The sequence below is a fragment of the Saccopteryx bilineata genome, chromosome 8, assembly GCF_036850765.1.
Source record: "Saccopteryx bilineata isolate mSacBil1 chromosome 8, mSacBil1_pri_phased_curated, whole genome shotgun sequence".
In the NCBI taxonomy this organism is placed as follows: domain Eukaryota; kingdom Metazoa; phylum Chordata; class Mammalia; order Chiroptera; family Emballonuridae; genus Saccopteryx; species Saccopteryx bilineata.
The window spans coordinates 55,993,573-56,009,915 of NC_089497.1; the positions used below are offsets into that span (position 1 = coordinate 55,993,573).

The 16,343-nt window shown below is 55.6% G+C and overlaps 1 protein-coding gene across 10 annotated transcripts in view; it reads right to left on the minus strand.

The window, feature by feature from the left end:
• Positions 1–3,588: 3,588 nt before the first annotated feature.
• Positions 3,589–16,343, minus strand: part of TNK2 (tyrosine kinase non receptor 2) — a 42,335-nt gene continuing 29,580 nt past the window's right edge. For 5 of the 10 annotated variants that reach the window (XM_066241899.1, XM_066241900.1, XM_066241901.1 and 2 more), the window contains exons 7-16: positions 15,819–15,945; positions 15,265–15,411; positions 15,086–15,180; positions 10,020–10,214; positions 8,507–8,598; positions 7,836–7,955; positions 5,864–7,212; positions 5,672–5,767; positions 5,397–5,524; positions 3,589–4,377 (exon numbers count right to left, since the gene is read on the minus strand). In XM_066241899.1, the coding sequence (XP_066097996.1) occupies positions 4,371–4,377; positions 5,397–5,524; positions 5,672–5,767; positions 5,864–7,212; positions 7,836–7,955; positions 8,507–8,598; positions 10,020–10,214; positions 15,086–15,180; positions 15,265–15,411; positions 15,819–15,945 (2,356 nt within the window). In that variant the 3' untranslated portion in view covers positions 3,589–4,370. Of the gene's footprint in view, positions 4,378–5,392; positions 5,640–5,671; positions 5,768–5,863; positions 7,213–7,835; positions 7,956–8,506; positions 8,599–10,019; positions 10,215–15,085; positions 15,181–15,264; positions 15,412–15,818; positions 15,946–16,343 lie in introns of those variants that run through there. The other 5 variants (XM_066241898.1, XM_066241902.1, XM_066241896.1 and 2 more) reach the window with 5 other exon arrangements.

The following is a 16,343-nucleotide window of genomic DNA, read 5'->3' on the forward strand; positions in this document are numbered from 1 at the left end:
TCCATGTTGGCAAGCCAACCTAAGTCAGCTTTTTGTTTTAATTGAATTTATTGGGGTGACACTAGTTAATTTTTTTTACAGGTTTCGGGTGCATAATTCTACAACACATCTTCCCTACACTGAGTTAGCTTTTCCAACATCCTCCCTTAAGATCTTTTCAATAAACCCAGGAAATGCTGGCAACAGCTGGCAGGCTGATTAGAAGTGAGAAAAAGAGCAGGAGATCCTGGGGTTTGGGGAACTATGTGTCTGGCAAGAAAAGTACATTGGGTTTCCTGACCTCCTGAAGGACCCCTAGATGCTTTGTTTCCCCCGCCAAAACAGCTTTCTGGAATGTCTTAGCTTTGTCATCATTTACCAAAAACAAACAAACAAACAAAAAGACATTTTTTCTTAAATGGAATAAAAAACATCCATGATGTATAAAATAGGAATGACGTGTAGCAAAAGAACAAAATGTTTCCAAAATAAATTTAAGGGAAGCCTGATTAGTGGTGGCACAGTGGATAGAGCATCAAATTGGAACACTGAGGTCCCACATTTGAAGCCCCAAGGTCGCTGGCTTGAGCATGGGATCACCAGCTTGAGCACAAGATCATCAACATGATCCCAAGGTCGCTGGCCTGAGCCCAAGATTGCTGGTTTGAGCAAGGGCTCACTGGCTCAGCTTGAGCCACCCCTCCCCCTGATCAAGGCACATATGAGAAGCAATAAATGAACAACTAAGGTGCTGCAACTATGAGTTGATGCTTCTCAACTCTTTCCCTTCCTGTCACTCTTCAATTTCTTCCTAAAAAAAAAAAATTAAGGGAAAATATGAAGACAATTGTATATACAGCTGTGGTCAGTGTATAATGTAAGCTATATAATGAAGAAATAAAAGTACGATTACTATTTATTGAGTACTTACTGAGACCAGCAGGATAAGAAGCTAGGAAACTGGCTGGCCCTAGGCAGAGCCAGAGGGCCAGGTCCCATCGGTAAAACTTAGCATGGCCTATGCACTAAGCACAATGTTTTATCCATGTGATCTCATTTAATCCTCCTGACAATTCTATAAGCAAGAATCATTTCTCTAGTTTTTAGGCTCAGAAAAGTTAAGTAACTTTTCCAATATCAAACAACTGAGAATGGAACCCAGGTCTAGTGGCAATGCCCAAAGACTACTTAATATAAACTTTTCACTTTTGTATCATAATTGACTAAATTTTTTTACTATTTTTTTTTCTTTGTATTTTTCTGAAGCAGGAAACGGGGAGGCAGTCAGACACTCTCGCATGCGTCCAACCGGGATCCACCCAGCATGCCCACCAGGGGGCGTCGCTCTGTTGCATCCAGAGCCATCCTCAGCGCCTGGGCCATCTTTGCTCCAATGGAGCCTCAGCTGCAGGAGGGGAAGAGAGAGACAGAGAGGAAGGAGAGGGGGAGGGGTGGAGAAGCAGATGGGCACCTCTCCTGTGTGCCCTGGCCGGGAATCGAACCCGGGACTCCTGCACGCCAGGCCGACGCTCTACCACTGAGCCAACCGGCCAGGGCCTTTTGACTAAATTTTTTTAATTGTTTAAATATAATTCCTGTCTCAGTGAACAGAGTAGGCAGAACATGTTTGAATCTAAAGGCTCCCGACCTCCCAGGCTACAAGGCCCACCACACAGACCAGCCTGGGAAACCCTGAATGGCCTTTGTTTTGTTTTTTAACAAACCTAAGCCATCGTCTTACTTTCTTATGATTTACCTCTTTTCTTAAAATTCAGATAATATTGTAAAGCTCAAAGGACTAATTTCTTTGATCCAGTAATTTCCTAAAAACCAGTGGGAAACAGATTGATAATGGAACTTTTTTTTTTCTTCCAGAGACAGAGAGTCAGAGAGAGGGATAAATAGGGACAGACAGACAGAGAGATGAGAAGCATCAATCATTAGTTTTTCATTGCGTATTGCGACACCTTAGTTGTTCATTGATTGCTTTCTCGTATGTGCCTTGACCGTGGGCCTTCAGCAGACTGAGTAACCCCTTGGCTCAAGCCACTGACCTTGGGTCCAAGCTAGTGAGCTTTTGCTCAAATCAGATGAGCCTGTGCTCAAGCTGGCAACCTCGGGGTCTCGAACCTAGGTCCTCAGCATCCCAGTCTGACGCTCTATCCACTGCACCACTGCCTGGTCAGGCTGATAACGTAACTTTTTTTAATGGGCCAAGGATATTAATAGGTAGCTCATAGAAAAGGAAATAGAAATGGCCTAACTAAATTTTTTTAAATGTTCATTCATTCAAGAAATGCAGATTAAAGCTACAGAGACACCATTTCGCATCTGTCAGACTGGCTAAAAACCAGGAAGTTCCATAGAACATGGAAAGTGCTCACACACCAGTGGCTGTGGCACCTGACCAGCCTCCTCAGGAGAGCAGCTCAGCATTCCTGCACACTCTGAGGACTCACACTTCTGGGAACTCAACATCAAGTGGAAAATAATCCACACACACCATTGATTGCAAATGCGAAGTATTAGAAACAACCAAATCCCCCTTCATCACAGGAGCCTGGTAATAAGGCACTTCCAGACATGCACGCAACCCTACACAAGAATAGGGAAGCTCTTTCAGTAGTTAGGAGCTGTTCCAAATACTGGAAGTGAAAACAACAAACATATGAGACACTGATGGTCAAGTCAGCCTCTGGGGAGGTGAGGTGGGCCACTGGGGTGGGAGGCTTCCCTGTATTCTCTTTAGTACCTTCTGAATTTTGAACCATGTGAAATAACAGTTATTCAGAAAAACAAAATAAACATATTGAAGTTTTCTTTGTTACTAAAGTTCCTGGCTTGGCTCCAGCTGAGTTTCTATACTCTCTCCAGCAGTATACCGGACTTACATGGCACTCTAGAGCAGGGGTCCCCAAACTTTTTACACAGGGGGCCAGTTCACTGTCCCTCCGACCATTGGAGGGCCGGACTATAAAAAAAAACTATGAACAAATCCCTAAGCACACTGCACATCTTATTTTAAAGTAAAAAAACAAAACAGGAACAAATACAATATTTAAAATAAAGAATAAGTAAATTTGAATCAACAAACTGACCAGTATTTCAATGGGAACTATGGGCCTGCTTTTGGCTGAGATGGTCAATGTCTGATTTCATATTTGTCACTGCTAGCCGTAACAAGTGATATGACGTGCTTCCGGAGCCGTGACGCATGCGTTCCGCGTCACCGGAAGTAGTACTGTACGTGAGCGACGCCATGCTTTGTGGCACCGTGACATACAGCACTCCAGGAGCACAGGATATATCTGCATCCTGTGCTTCTCTCACTGACCACCAATGAAAGAGGTGCCCCTTCCAGAAGTGCAGCGGGGCTGGATAAATGGCCTCAAGGGGCTGCTCTAGAGCAAGGACATGGGGATTGTGAGCCAGTCGCTAGCCAGGTGGGGGCTCTGTCAGGCCAGGACACTGGGCCTGCACTTCTGTCCTCTGCCCACAGGTGGTGCTATGAGGCCGATGCTCTGAACAGGGGTTGGTGGCCTGGGGAGCAGCACCCCAAGGCTTCAGGCTGCTGACCAAGACACAAAAACAAAGGTAGGCACAAGTAAGTAACATAAAATAAAAACTAATTTTATTTATCTGGAAGAAGCAGGTATCCATAGCTGGGACAGCAACTTTGGCGACAGAGGCTGGTGGGAAAACACGGAATGGCACAGGGGAAGAGCTGGGTCAGAGGAAGCACTCGCATCCCTCCAGGGCAGCTACCCCTTGGTCTCCTTCCAACCTGGTCCCTGCCAGAGAACTATCTGGCACTAACTCTCCGCTTCCTGAGCCACCTCAGGCTATTCCAGGCACAAGATCCTAAGACCAGCCAAGTCCCAAAACAATGGCCATGTCGAGGCCACAAGTCACATTCTGTATGACACCCCAACTATCCGCCAGGGTCTCCGTGTAGAAGGACCCCACCCTGTGCTGGTCCACTTTCCAGTGTGGTCAACACACCCTCCCGGCCTAGGGTCAAGCCTGGCTTTCCCGTCGGCAGGACTTGGGGACACACTCCAGCCACAAGCCCTACAAGGGTGAATGAAGCCAGAGGCAGGTCAACCACAGGACATGCTGAGGCCATCCCCAGGCCTGCTTTCAAAGGACAACTTCCTGCATCCTGGCTTGGGGCACCGTGGGCTGAACCGAAGTTTCAGGAACGGCACTGGGTGAGGGAGGGACAGGCAAGGCGGGGCTCCCAGCCTTCTGCTGCCTTGAACTCGCTCAGCCAGGTGCAGCAGCAGCCGGCAGCAGGTCCTCTAGGCCTCAGACGGCCCTCCGCCCACCCTTGTCAGATGGACAGGCTCAAGTGATCCCTTCAGGGCAGACCCTCTGGCTCTCAAGACAGCTCAGCGCCTAAGGGGTGGAAACCAACAAGAAAACCCTTCCGTCAACAGGGCAGTTACAGGGCCTCTCTGTGCCAGGCAGGCAGTTGAAAACTGTAGTTATAGGCAGTAATTTTGGACTTTATCTTGGGATGCCTTTTTTCTTTAAAGAACTAAAAATAAGAGGCTGGCAGGATTGTGTATTGGAGTACCCGACGGTGACAGGCACAGTAATGCCTAGGTTTATTTATTAGTCTATCACTAATAATTTACTAATGGTGTTGTGTGTGCCAGACACGTGGTATGAAGTGTGACAGATGCTTCGCTCATTAATTCTACTAATCAGGTCTATGAGACAGGCACCATCATTTACAGATGAGGACCCTGAGAGGACACGTGTGTCACCTAAGGCTGTGATGCGCCCCAGCGGGCTGGCAGCCCAGTGTGAGACCCCGCCTCCCACCAGCGCTCCTGCTGAAATGACGCTGCAATTTACCACGTCCACCACTTTCTGACTTGGTAGTAAGTTCTCATGTATATATCTATACTACATACCACTGTATGTTATTTAGGTAACTATCATATATGAATACTTTTTTACAGGAAAGAATGGATTTTTTTTTTTTGGTTAGACATTCTTTTAAAAAGGCATTAAAACTGGTATTGCTTTAAACTGAACTTCAAAATCTAGGGGTGAGAAATATTTATTCTAATCACTGGGTCCTGAACTGCTGCTCTCTGGAGACTACTCAGGGTACAGTGGGGGGAGCTAGGGAAACAAGCTGGGTAACCAGAGAGGTTCCAACTTCCTCTTTTACTCATTAATTCATTTAACCACATGGCTAAAAGTCTAAATAAACATGCTTAGGAGAAACTGTTTTCACCCTAAACCGTCTGCTTTCTGGATTGGGGCCCAACATCCCTCCCCCAAGCTGGGGAGCCCTGTGTCCCTGGCCCAGTGTGGCCTGCGGAGGTGTTGGGCCTTTTCCTAGAACGGTGTGCTCCAGACCACCCCTCTGGGACAGGACGCACAGCGTGGAGCTCACTCACTTGTGATGGGCGGGGCCGCAGGAGCCCAGCAGGTGACAGCCGGCTTGCTCCAGATTCCAGTCAAACATCTCCAGCACCTTGTGGCACTCGCCTCGTGGCCGCAGACCCAACCCAAAGAGCTGCTCCACCTGAGGAGCAGAGGGTGGTGCCATGGGACACACTGGGGCCAAGGGGCACCAGACAAAGGTGGGGGCAGAGGAGGGTAAAGAGTAGGGGAGAGCAGCAGAACAGTCTTCAGGGTCCCTGAAAACCAGAGTGGCAGGTGGTAGTGGTACCTTCAGATACTGGGCAGCCCTTTGCACGTTCCAGCTGTGGCTCTGCAGGGCCGCCTGGCACTCCTCTGTGGTCACCCCATGCACCATGGCCTGCAGCTGGGCACACCCACCCACCCGTTAGCACCACCTGGGCCCCTTCCTCTGGGGCCCTCGGGCTCCTGACCCTCCACCAACAGCCAGCCTGGTACTCACCAGCTGGATCTTATCTGTCGGCCATCCTGCCTCTGGCCCGTCCCCAGGGCAGCCCCTCTGTGGCAGCCGAAATGTGGCCCTCACGGCTGGTGGCCGGACCCCTGGATTGCTGTTGTTGGTGGAGAAGTTGGCCTTGGGGTCTGGGGCAGCCTGGGGCATGGGTCGAACAGTGGCAGTGGGGGCAGCAGGGGCTGGGGTGCTGGGCGGGGGCAGCAGGGGCACAGGCAAGGGGGCCGGCTCTTCAGGGCTCTGGGCCTCACGCAGGAAGCGCTGGTAGCGCTCCAGGTAGGGTGGGCGCTCAGGCAGCAGGTAGTAGTGGGTGCTGCTGACCTTCTTGCCGTCGCGGACAATGGGCAGAATGCAGGGACCGGCCCGTGGGCCAGGTGCCTGGATCACCTGGGGTGAGGCATACTTGGGATCTGAGGCAAAGCTTTGGGTGGTGGGCATGGTCTTCCCAGGTGAACTTGAGAGCCGGGGTGGCAGTGGGGAGCTGCCACGTGGCACCAGGGGGCTGGGGGTTCTTGAGCCTTGAGGAGACAGGGGCTCCCGGGGAGGCACCCGGGGAGGGGAGGCAGGTCCAGGCCACCGCCCCATCTCCTCCTCGCCAGAGGGGGCTGGAGATAGCTCGCCACGTGGACGTGTGGGCCTCGGAGGGATGGGTACCCGGGGGGGCACCTGGGGCTTGTCGTCACCCACCGGGCTGGGTGAGGGGACCAGCGAGCCGGCCGGGACCTGCAGTTGCCGCATGCACTCCTGCTGCAGTGCCTGGAAGATCTCTGCGGTCTGGGCCGAGGTGGGTGGCTTGCTCGCACCCTGGGGCGGGAGGAACAGGTTGTCCTCCAGGGGAGGGAGGAGCCGCCCCTGCTCAGGCACGAAAGCGTAATTGGTCTCCCCCTGGCTGGGCCCAGGAGAGACCCCTGTGCCCACCAGGGTGCTGTTGATGGAGCAGACCTCAAAGTCATCCTCATCTTGGGCTACATCGTCGTAAGCAGGAGGCGGCGGCAGTGGGCGTGCATCCCAGTCCACCACAGGCGTGGGGTGCAAGGGTCGGGGCAGTGCCCGCGTGGGGCTCTGCGGCGGGGTTTTGTCCAATAAGGAGCAAGCGTCCATGGCCAGCTGTGCCAGTGAGGGTGCACAGGGCCGTGGGGACGGGACCACAGGCTCCTCACCAAAGTCGATGAGTGTGACCTCGCCACTGCTGCCACCACGGCCTGTCTTGGTAGCTGACACCCGGGCCGAGGGCTTTGCCAGCCACAGCCCACGGGGCAGGCCTGGCTTCCTCAGGCCCAGCCTCTTGAAGTCGCTGGACAGGGGGTCTTGGTCCTCACTCACAGGGTCGTAGGTTGGTTCTGCAAGGGGAGGGAGACCCGCACAAGGAGGCAGTGTCAGGCAGAGGGACAGCGAAGGTGGGGTGTGAAAGGAAAGCCAAGTGTCTCCTCCCAACTGACCTGGAGAGCAGCCCTCGGCTGCCTAATTCTTACTCACAACCACCGTTCGAACAGCAGGGCGAAGCCTGCTCTGGAGCTGCCAGCTCTCTATGTGGCAGGTGAGCCCTTGCCTCCCTCTCAGCAGCAAGTGACACCCCACACGTGCCTGCCTCTGATGCCCCTCCATCACCACAAGACCCCAGAGGCCCTGCCCCTGGTTAGTAACCCTACCCCAACCCATTACAGCACCATTAGTGCAGGCAGGGGGTCATGGGTGAACCCCACCAGGAGCAGCAGGAGCCCCGACCCACCAGCATGAAAGCCCAGCCTCCGCAGGTCTCTAGGGAGTGAGGCCAGGCAATGGCAGAGAGGCAGCGGTGGCACCAGAACCACACACTTGCTCCAGAAGCCCAGGATTTCTGTTTTTGTTTCTGGTTTGGTGGTGGGGGGAGGGGTGAAAGGAGAGGCAGGCATGCTGGGCCAGGTCAGCAGCAAAAGCTCACGGCACACCCCCGCCCCCCCCACCAGCCAGCAGGGTTCTGTACCTTCTAGGAGAGGAGGAATGAGAGGACAGAGGGAGAGGGGGCGGGGGCCGAGGCGCCGAGAGCAGCCCCACTTACTCTGAGTGAAGATGGCAGGCTGAGGTGGGCGAGGTGGAGGCTCCCCTGCAGGAAGGGCCATGCAGAGAGTAGAGGGGGGCACAGCAGGATAGACAGAGGACAAGAGAGAAAGACAGAGACAGACAGAGGGCAGAGCGTGGAGAAAGAAAGAGAACGCAGTGAATAAGGCGAGTGAGCGTGCAAACCCAAGAGCAATGGGAAGCAATGGGGTGCAGGGTGGGGAAACTGTGTTCCGGAACCACAGGCCCAGGACCCAGGGAGTGGGTGAGGCTCCCGGCCAAGATGAAGCCTGCGGGGTGGTTTTGGCTTGGGAGAGGGGAGAGGGATTAGAGTGGGTGAGGAAGGCTGGGCTCTGAGCACGGCGGGAGGAGGAGGGTGGAGAGTGCCAGCAGGCCATCGCAGCACTGACCAAGGATGCCCACCTCAGCGGATACAGCTGCCTCTCATCGTCCACCCCACAGCCAGCTGGAACCAGGGACCCAACCGTCCCCCCGCTGTTCTGACCCAGCGTCAGAGCCAGAACAGTGGCTCCGGGTTGGTCTTAAGAAGACAGTGCCCCTGGGCAGCCAATAGATGCCAGGGAACAGGGTTCTTACTTTTCACCCTTCCTAGATGCTGGATGGGACGGGAGGTGCTCTGCTCCACACTCAGCAGGTCAGGAGGGTCCATAGGGTTCCCCAGATACAGTCTGTGGGGGGAGAACCAGATCAGAGGGTGGGGGCCAGTGTGGGATAGTGGCAGTGAGGACACCTCTAGAGGAGATGGGCCTATCCCCTAGCGTGAGGCATCCAGGGAGGCACCTCGTCCAAGCCCCTTGCAGACATGGGTCTGGAGCACAGGACTTCTTAGCTCCCTTCTGTAGAACTAAGCTATAATCAGGGAGGGTGTTGTGGAGAGAGGGAAGGGAAAGGACTTCTGTCTGCAAGTCAAATGTTTAGCTGTTAGGGGCTCCAAGAACACCGTACAAGGGCAGAGCTGGCCCCCGGCAACACCCACAACACCCCAACCCACGCCCAGCAGCCACCTGCTGGCACACTCTCTTCTCTCCTGCCAGGACCAGAGGCATCCGGCTATACTCCCCGGTCAGGGTGGGCAGGAGACATCCTTCCACCCTGCTCCCAGTTCACCCTCAACCCCTGTGCAGACTGCCAGGATCTGGGACTTAGTCACTGGGGCTGATTAAAGCCCGGAGGAATGGGGCTGGGCTGGCTGCAGCCCGCCAGGAGCAGGGCGGAGGGCAAAGGCCTCATCCTGGAGGGTGTCTGTGCTCTCCTGCCCCAACCCTCTCAGGCCCTCACCTCGCTCTTGTGAGCAGGGCACACCGACTGCCCTCCCGGAGCTTAGTGCTCCGCTGTGTGGAGGTGTGGGTGTGTGGGGGCGTGGAAGGGAAGGGCTTGCTTCACCATGGCCAGGACAGAACCGTGTGTCAGAAATCAGAGGAGCAAGGGCTGCTGGGAGCAGAGCTAGAAGGCCCTGGGGCTGGCAGAGCTGTGGAGGCCTGGCCTGAGGAGCATCCAGCTAGAACCCTGGGGTGGGGCACCCCGGAAGTGACTAATTCTCCTCTGTGTCCTCCCCAGACACCCCCCTCATGACCTCATCTTTTCACTTAAAGGAGACAGAACCCCCTCCCAGGTACAGAGTGCGCAGATAGGCAAAGCGCTGAGCTGCTGCCTAACATGAGCTCTGAAGCTTCCCCACAGGGAGCTCTCTCTGTGCCTCACACTCCTGGGCCTGACCCAGTGGGCTCCCACCTCCTGGACTTGGCAACCACCACCAGGAGAAGGGAAACTACTACTCAGATGATGGTGGTCATGAGAAAGGCTTCCCTACCGAACTGCTTCCCAAGGCTGTGCTCAAGTCCATTTTTTTAAGGCTGGTAATGCCGGGGGGCTTAAGGCTGTGGCGCCCAGGGGCGTTTCCACCAAACAAAAGTATAGGTCCATCCTTCGAAGCTCCTAACCCTGGCTCTGCCCACGGGGAGAAGCTGCTGGGCCGTGAGAGGCCCTCTGCCCCTGGTGTCCTAGGGGCCTTAGAAGCCTGAGAAACCTCCATGCCCAGTGAGGGGTTGCCAGCCCCGGGATCCCAGGTGGGGCCCTGCCCAGTACTCACTCATCAATCTTGTCGGGGAAGCCCCAGCAGTGGCGGGGGTCACTGTCGCCATGCCCCGTGTGAATGAAGCTGTTCTGCAGGGGCTGGCTGATGTCCTGGGCCGACAGGCCAGCCACAGAGGTCACCACGTTTCGAGGGAAGGGCCCCACACACAGTGTCCGCGTGTTCTGCCCACGCCACCAGTAGTTCTCAGCCCTGCCCAACAGAGATGACATGGTAAACACCAGGGTGCAGTGGGATAGCCCCCAGGAGTAGGACCCTTTCCATACCAAGCTCTTTAGCTGTGACAACTAACCACATCAGTAGAAAACCTAGGCTGTGTGCCATCGGCCTGCCCTCTCCCAACAGCCCCCGTGACCACTCCCTCAGTATAGGGCCCGGCTGTTTGCACACAAACTTACTCTAAGCTTCCTAGGTGGGTCAGACAGCTTTTCCTAAAGTTTACAATAACGAAACAGGTTCAAACAGGTAAAATGACTTGTCTACAGTTACCAGAGACTGCAGAAGACCCAGGATTCAAATCCAGTTGTTAATCTGTAAAGCCAGCGCCCTTCCCACAATATGGCTTTGTCGCCCTCCTCCCACAAGGCCTGGGCCCCAGTCCTTTCCTGGCCACCGGATTTCACTCTTCAGCCCAGTTTCAGAAGTTCTGAGCTTCAGGGTCCCAAGGAAGCACCACAGCCTTGGCACAGGGCTTGGGGCCAAGCCCGCCAACCACAACCTGTCTCCTATGTGAAGATCACGCATGTGAAAGCACTTGGGGCAACGCAGGACTTCACGGCAGCAATTCTTGCATCTCCAGTGCCTTCCACCACCTCCCAGCACGGCTGTGGGACGTGGGAGGAGCTCTAGTCCCGTCTGAAACAAGGTGTCCTAACGAACCCAGCCTCCCAGTGCGGCCGGGCCCCCAGCATGCGTTCCTACCTGTCAGCAGCCTGAGCCCCGTGGGGTGGGTGGGAGTGGGGGAGGGGACAGACAGGCAAAAAGAACAGAGCATCCTCCTGGACACTTCAAAGCACCAATAAGCCAACAGGCCATGAGGCTCCTGCATCCACTGCTGCAATCACTCACCCCAGACGACATGGGCAGAATCTGAGCTAAGGCAGAGGTGGTGACAGCTGCACGCTGCTGGGGTAGACACGTGTGCCACCAAGCTGCATGCTCTCTTGTCAACCCCCTACCACGTCACCTGTCCACAGCCAGGAGTGTAAAGAAAGCTCTCCTCCAAACTGCAGTGAGACCAGAGGGATCGGAGCTGAAGGAGGCAGTGAAGCCTAAGTAGCGGGCTTTCCTCTGTGGGGTTATGCAACCCACTGGAGCAGCATGAGCCCCAGACAGCTTTGTCTAGAGACCAAAAGTCGACCCTCACGAGCACAGCAGTCCTTGGGAAGCCGAGAGGGGAGGCGAGGGAGGGTCAGGAACCCAGCCTCCTTGTAAACAAGGCTGATGACCAGCCCACCAGAGACACAGCAACCCTGTGATGACCACTCTGTTCTCTGGAGGGGAAGGGCAAGGAAGGAAGGGAGAAGAGAGGACAACGCCCGGGAAGGGACAAAGCCCATCTGAAAATAGCAGGGCCATTTGACAGAGAAGGCCCCAGGGCCGACTGAAATTGAGGGCCCCCCATGAAGAGGGTGGGGGGCACATCTGGCACTGGGGGACCCTGCTGCAGCTCTCCCCCAACACACACTGGCTCCCTGGGCTATGCGTACCCCTCCACAGAACTGTCTCAGGCACCAACCCCAGGGCTGAGTGTCACTGTTCTCCATACCTCTTCAGAGTGCTCATTAGCCTGGGTGAGAAACACAGCTGAGGAGGAGATGCCGTTCAGAGTAGAGTGAACTTCAGTCCAACGCCATGCCCACGCCCTCCCTGTGTGGACCCTGAGCAAAGCCAGACTGGCATGACATCCTCTCTCCATTCCCTTTCTTTTGCCAACACAGCCAAGTTTCTTCCATAGGAACCTCATCTGGCTCCACTTCGAAGAGCAAGAGCCCACCTCCCTTCACTTCAGATACGGCCAAGGTCAGAACCCATGACTGCTGGGGGTCCTGACGCCCCTCCTCAAAAACTTCCTGCTCCTGGGAGGGGGAGTCAGAGTGCAGAGTGTGAGAAAGGGGCCCTTTGGGAATCGTACCCCCGCACATCAGCCTGACAAGGCTCAAATGTAACTCCTGAGACAGCCAAAGAGTTCGTCAATGCTGTGTTACTATGTCTGCCTGCTTCCCTCTGAGGCTCAGTGGGACCGAGGTGCCAGTCGCCCGGAGGACCAAGCCCAGTCCTTCCCAACAGCCTGCTCTGGCCACACTCTCTCTCCCCTCTCCACCACCAGGCCAGTCTCCACAGCAACAGGAGGGCCAGGCCCACCACGCCATTCAGCAGTCACTGCAGCAAAGACAGACACAGACACGAGGAGTCCCTAGGGCAGTGAGAAAAGGCCAGGACCTCCAGCAAGGATTTTCTATTTCCTGCCTCTTGTCATCATCCTGGGACAAGCAAAATGCAAAGCAGCACCTGGGAAACCGCGGTCTGGGCTAAGAACTGTGCAAGGGGCCCCAGCTCTACTAGGAACCAGCCTCTGATATCTCAGCCCCTTGTCCCAGTCCTGGACTAAGGCAGTCCAGAAACGGCTGACAAATGTGAAATAATCAGCTCAAGACACCCCCCCACACACACTGCTCTGGGTGTCCCAGGAGCGCCTGGCTGTGAGGAACAGTACACACCCTTGCTTCCCCTTGCCCCACCTACTGCGGAAATCAGAGGCTCCCAGGACCAGGCCAGGCCAAGGACCTGCAGGATTTCAAAACCTCTGTCTGTCCCCCTTCTCCAGTTCTACAAACACAGAACATAAAAGTGCTGTCAGCCATCCCAGCCTCCAAATAAGACCCCCTGGAAAAGAGCAGTCAGCATCTGTCCCAGGCTAGAATGAGCCTTATAAGTATAGCTCTCCGCCCACTGCCTGGTACCCCAAGAGGCGTGGAACCCACAGAATCAGGCAGAGCCGAGGGCAAAAGGTTCCCAGACTGAACAAGGAAACAAATATTGGAGATAGCTTCCGCCAGAAGTAATCCCAGACTGACAGAAGAGGTCAGAAATGGAGAGAGCTGCGAGTCTGGCTAAGAGGAGACAGAAACAGCCAGCACCCCCCACACACGCACACACACAGACCCAAAGGGACACACACAGAGAGCCCATCCGCTTGGATACATGAAGACAGAGCCAGCCAAATAAGCAGAGATTTCGTCATCGAGAAAACAAGGGGGCACTGACAACCAGGCCCACTTCCAAAGCCCACCTGCTATCATGGCCTCCCACCCCTCACCTCCCACCTCCTGAGAAGCTCCAGGGACCAAGGGCAGGCACTGTGGTCCAAGTGGCTGGTGGCCCTGGAGGAGGAGCCCAGCAAGCCTACACTGGCAGGCAGCAGGGAGCCTGTGACAGAAGGGTGGGGCAGGGCATGCCCACAGCAGCCTCCCTGGGAGGAGCGATCCCTAACCCTACTCCTCCCCCCACCCGCCCCCCACCTTGTTCCAGAGGTGATCCAGGGCGCCCGCTCCACACACGCCTTAGAAACACAAGGAGCTACTGAGTCACGCCCTGGGGAACAAGAGGCCCTGGCATCCAGAACCCCCACTGAGAGCAGGGATGGGCGAAGGAGGGACCTGGGGACTGCTGGGCCCCGGTGGGTCAGGGTCCAGGCTCCTTCCTGAAGGGAGGAGTGACTGCAGGCCCAGACTCTGGCTTGTGGTCCTGCCATACACCTCAAGAGGGTCCTCATCCTAATCTTCCAGAATGTTCCCCAAAGTGCCAAGCTTGCAGTCCCTTCCTGGGCCCCTTAACTCCAAACCAGACTATATATTCCTTCCTATCCCCAGGCCTCTATCCTAGAAGCTTTCTGCCTTCTTCCACTGCCACGACCTTGCTGGTATGAAATTCTTATTCCCAGATACTGTTCCCAAGGTGAGGGGAGGCCTGGCCTAGGGAGGAGGTGCTGGGGCCACAGCAGGGGCAGGTCATGCTCCGCCACACCAGCCTGGGTTCCAGCACCACTTCCAGCACCGACTCGGACCCCGAGGCTCTCCCTTGTCACCAACCCGCTGTGCAGAATAAGGCTTAACCAAAGGCCCAGACCCCCACACCCGAAGCCCATGCAGAAAGGACTCTGTGGGGAAACAGCCCCTGTCCTCATGCCTGCCTGGCTCTAAATCAGGAGCTTGGATCACAGAATGCCCTCGGCCTTCCTCCTTTCCAGGCCCTCCATGCTCACCACTACCCCAAAGGCACCTCAAGCCTGCCCTGCCCCAACCAGTTCCTCAGACACCCTGAGGGTCAGATAACAGAGGGTGGGGTGAGTGACGGGTGTGGCTTCAAGGCAGGAGTCTACAGGGCTTGTAGGCAGAGGTGACTCAGAAGATGCTGCCCACAGGCAGAGACACATGTTGCCAGATGTGCAGGGGAGGGGAGGATCAGGAACGGGGCCATGAGAGGGGAGCCCGAGGACGGAGACAAGGACAGAGATGAGGACAGAGGACAGAGATGAGGACAGAGACGAGGGTGTGAGGCCCTACAGAGGAGGGAGGAGAGCACGGGGAGAGTGCCGCGGGGCTCCGGGGGAGGGTGGACACTGCTAGGAAGAGGCGGGCTGAAATGCACCCAGTTGTGTCTGAAGAGTCCTTATCCTAGAAGGACGTGGGAAGGGATGGGGGGAGAAGTAGAGGAGAAATGTTTAGGAGCTCCAGTCTCTAGTTGTGGCTGAGCGGCGGCTGCCTCACTGTTACAGCAGTTTGGCCCTGACCCACACAGCCAAGGCTGGAGCCGAGGGCGAAAACGGTGCTCGAGGCGGAAGCAGGTCGGGAAAGCCCCTTGAACAGCGCACCTACATACTACACTTAACCCTGAGCACTCGGGCAGAGACCCAGGCCCGCCCTTCCAGCCGTGGCACAGCTCAGGCCCACCACAGCCTGTGTGTTGCCATGGCGGCCCTGGGGGCAGAAGAGCTGTTGGCCAGCAGGCCCCTCCTCCCTGCACCCCTCAAGGCAGTGCAAGTGCAGCCCTATACTCCCTACCTCCCCTCGATGACGGTGATGACATCATTCATCTGGATGTGCAGCTTGTCTGGTTCCTCAAAGTCCTGAAGGGCCCGCATATCAGTGGGCTGGGCCTGAGGGTAGAGACAGGTCACCCCCCACTGTGGGACTGACCCCAGCTTGGATACCCCAGCCCCTGTGGGCAGACCTGCCCGTACCTCCAGCAGGAAGTCCCGCAGTGCCACAAAGGTGGGTCTGTCCTCTGGTTTGTGAGCCCAGCACTGGACCATGACATTGTAGATATCTTGAGGGCAGTCCTCAGGCCGGGGAAGACGCTCCCCTTCCTTATCAATCTTATGCAGGATCTGGAGCGCAGGCAGAGTGAGAACAGGCAGAGCACCCAGTGTTTCACCTCCCAGCCTCCCTCCAGCCCACGGAACAGCTGGCGCTTTGGGCTGCCACACCCATACCCCAGAGAGAAGGTCTACCTCTTCTGAAGACAGGGCCTATCTCCCGTCCTCAGACCTTTACCCCCAGGTTTGCGGCTTCTGGAAAGGTGGCAGAGGCAAGGGCTAAGAATGGGAGCAAGCTCCACCATCCTACTCCTGACCATTGGGGCCTTCTCTTTGCTCAGCTGAGAGGTCACATAGACATGAAGCCTGGGGAACGGGACTCTGGCAGATAGAAGCCAGTTCTGACAAAGCCAAATTGGGAGCCAGGGATCAAATCAACCCCACCCACCCTAGAGGGGGCACATCCCCAGCCCCCTCACCTGACTGCCATTAAGGCCAATCCAGGGCTCCTGGCCATAGGTGAACATCTCCCACAATGTCACCCCAAACATCCAGGTGTCACTGGCATGGGAGAAGGTGCGGGTCTTCAGGCTCTCAGGGGCACACCTGGAGGAGGCAGGGGTCAAACAGAGGCCTCTCAGAGTATCCCACCCACATCAGCCCCAACAGATATAAAATGCTCATTCACCAAGCACGTTGTTGCCCCCTGTGCCTGGCTCAACAGCAGGTAGTAGGGCCTGCAGGCAGGAGGTATGAAGGGAAGGACAGGATCTGACCGTGGGGTACACAGACCTGGAGAAACCCATCATGTTCAGGTCTCGTACCCACATGCGGCCCACAGTGGGAAGAGGGTGAAGGTGCTACGTCAGGAAAGCAGGGAAAGAAAGAAGGTCAGAGGCTCTAGAAGGGGCAAGGGGAGAGGGATAGAACTCAGGCTGTTTTCTGATCATGGTAGGAGGATGACAATTTCCAGATTTTGGGCAGGATTCTAGTATTTGGGTCAT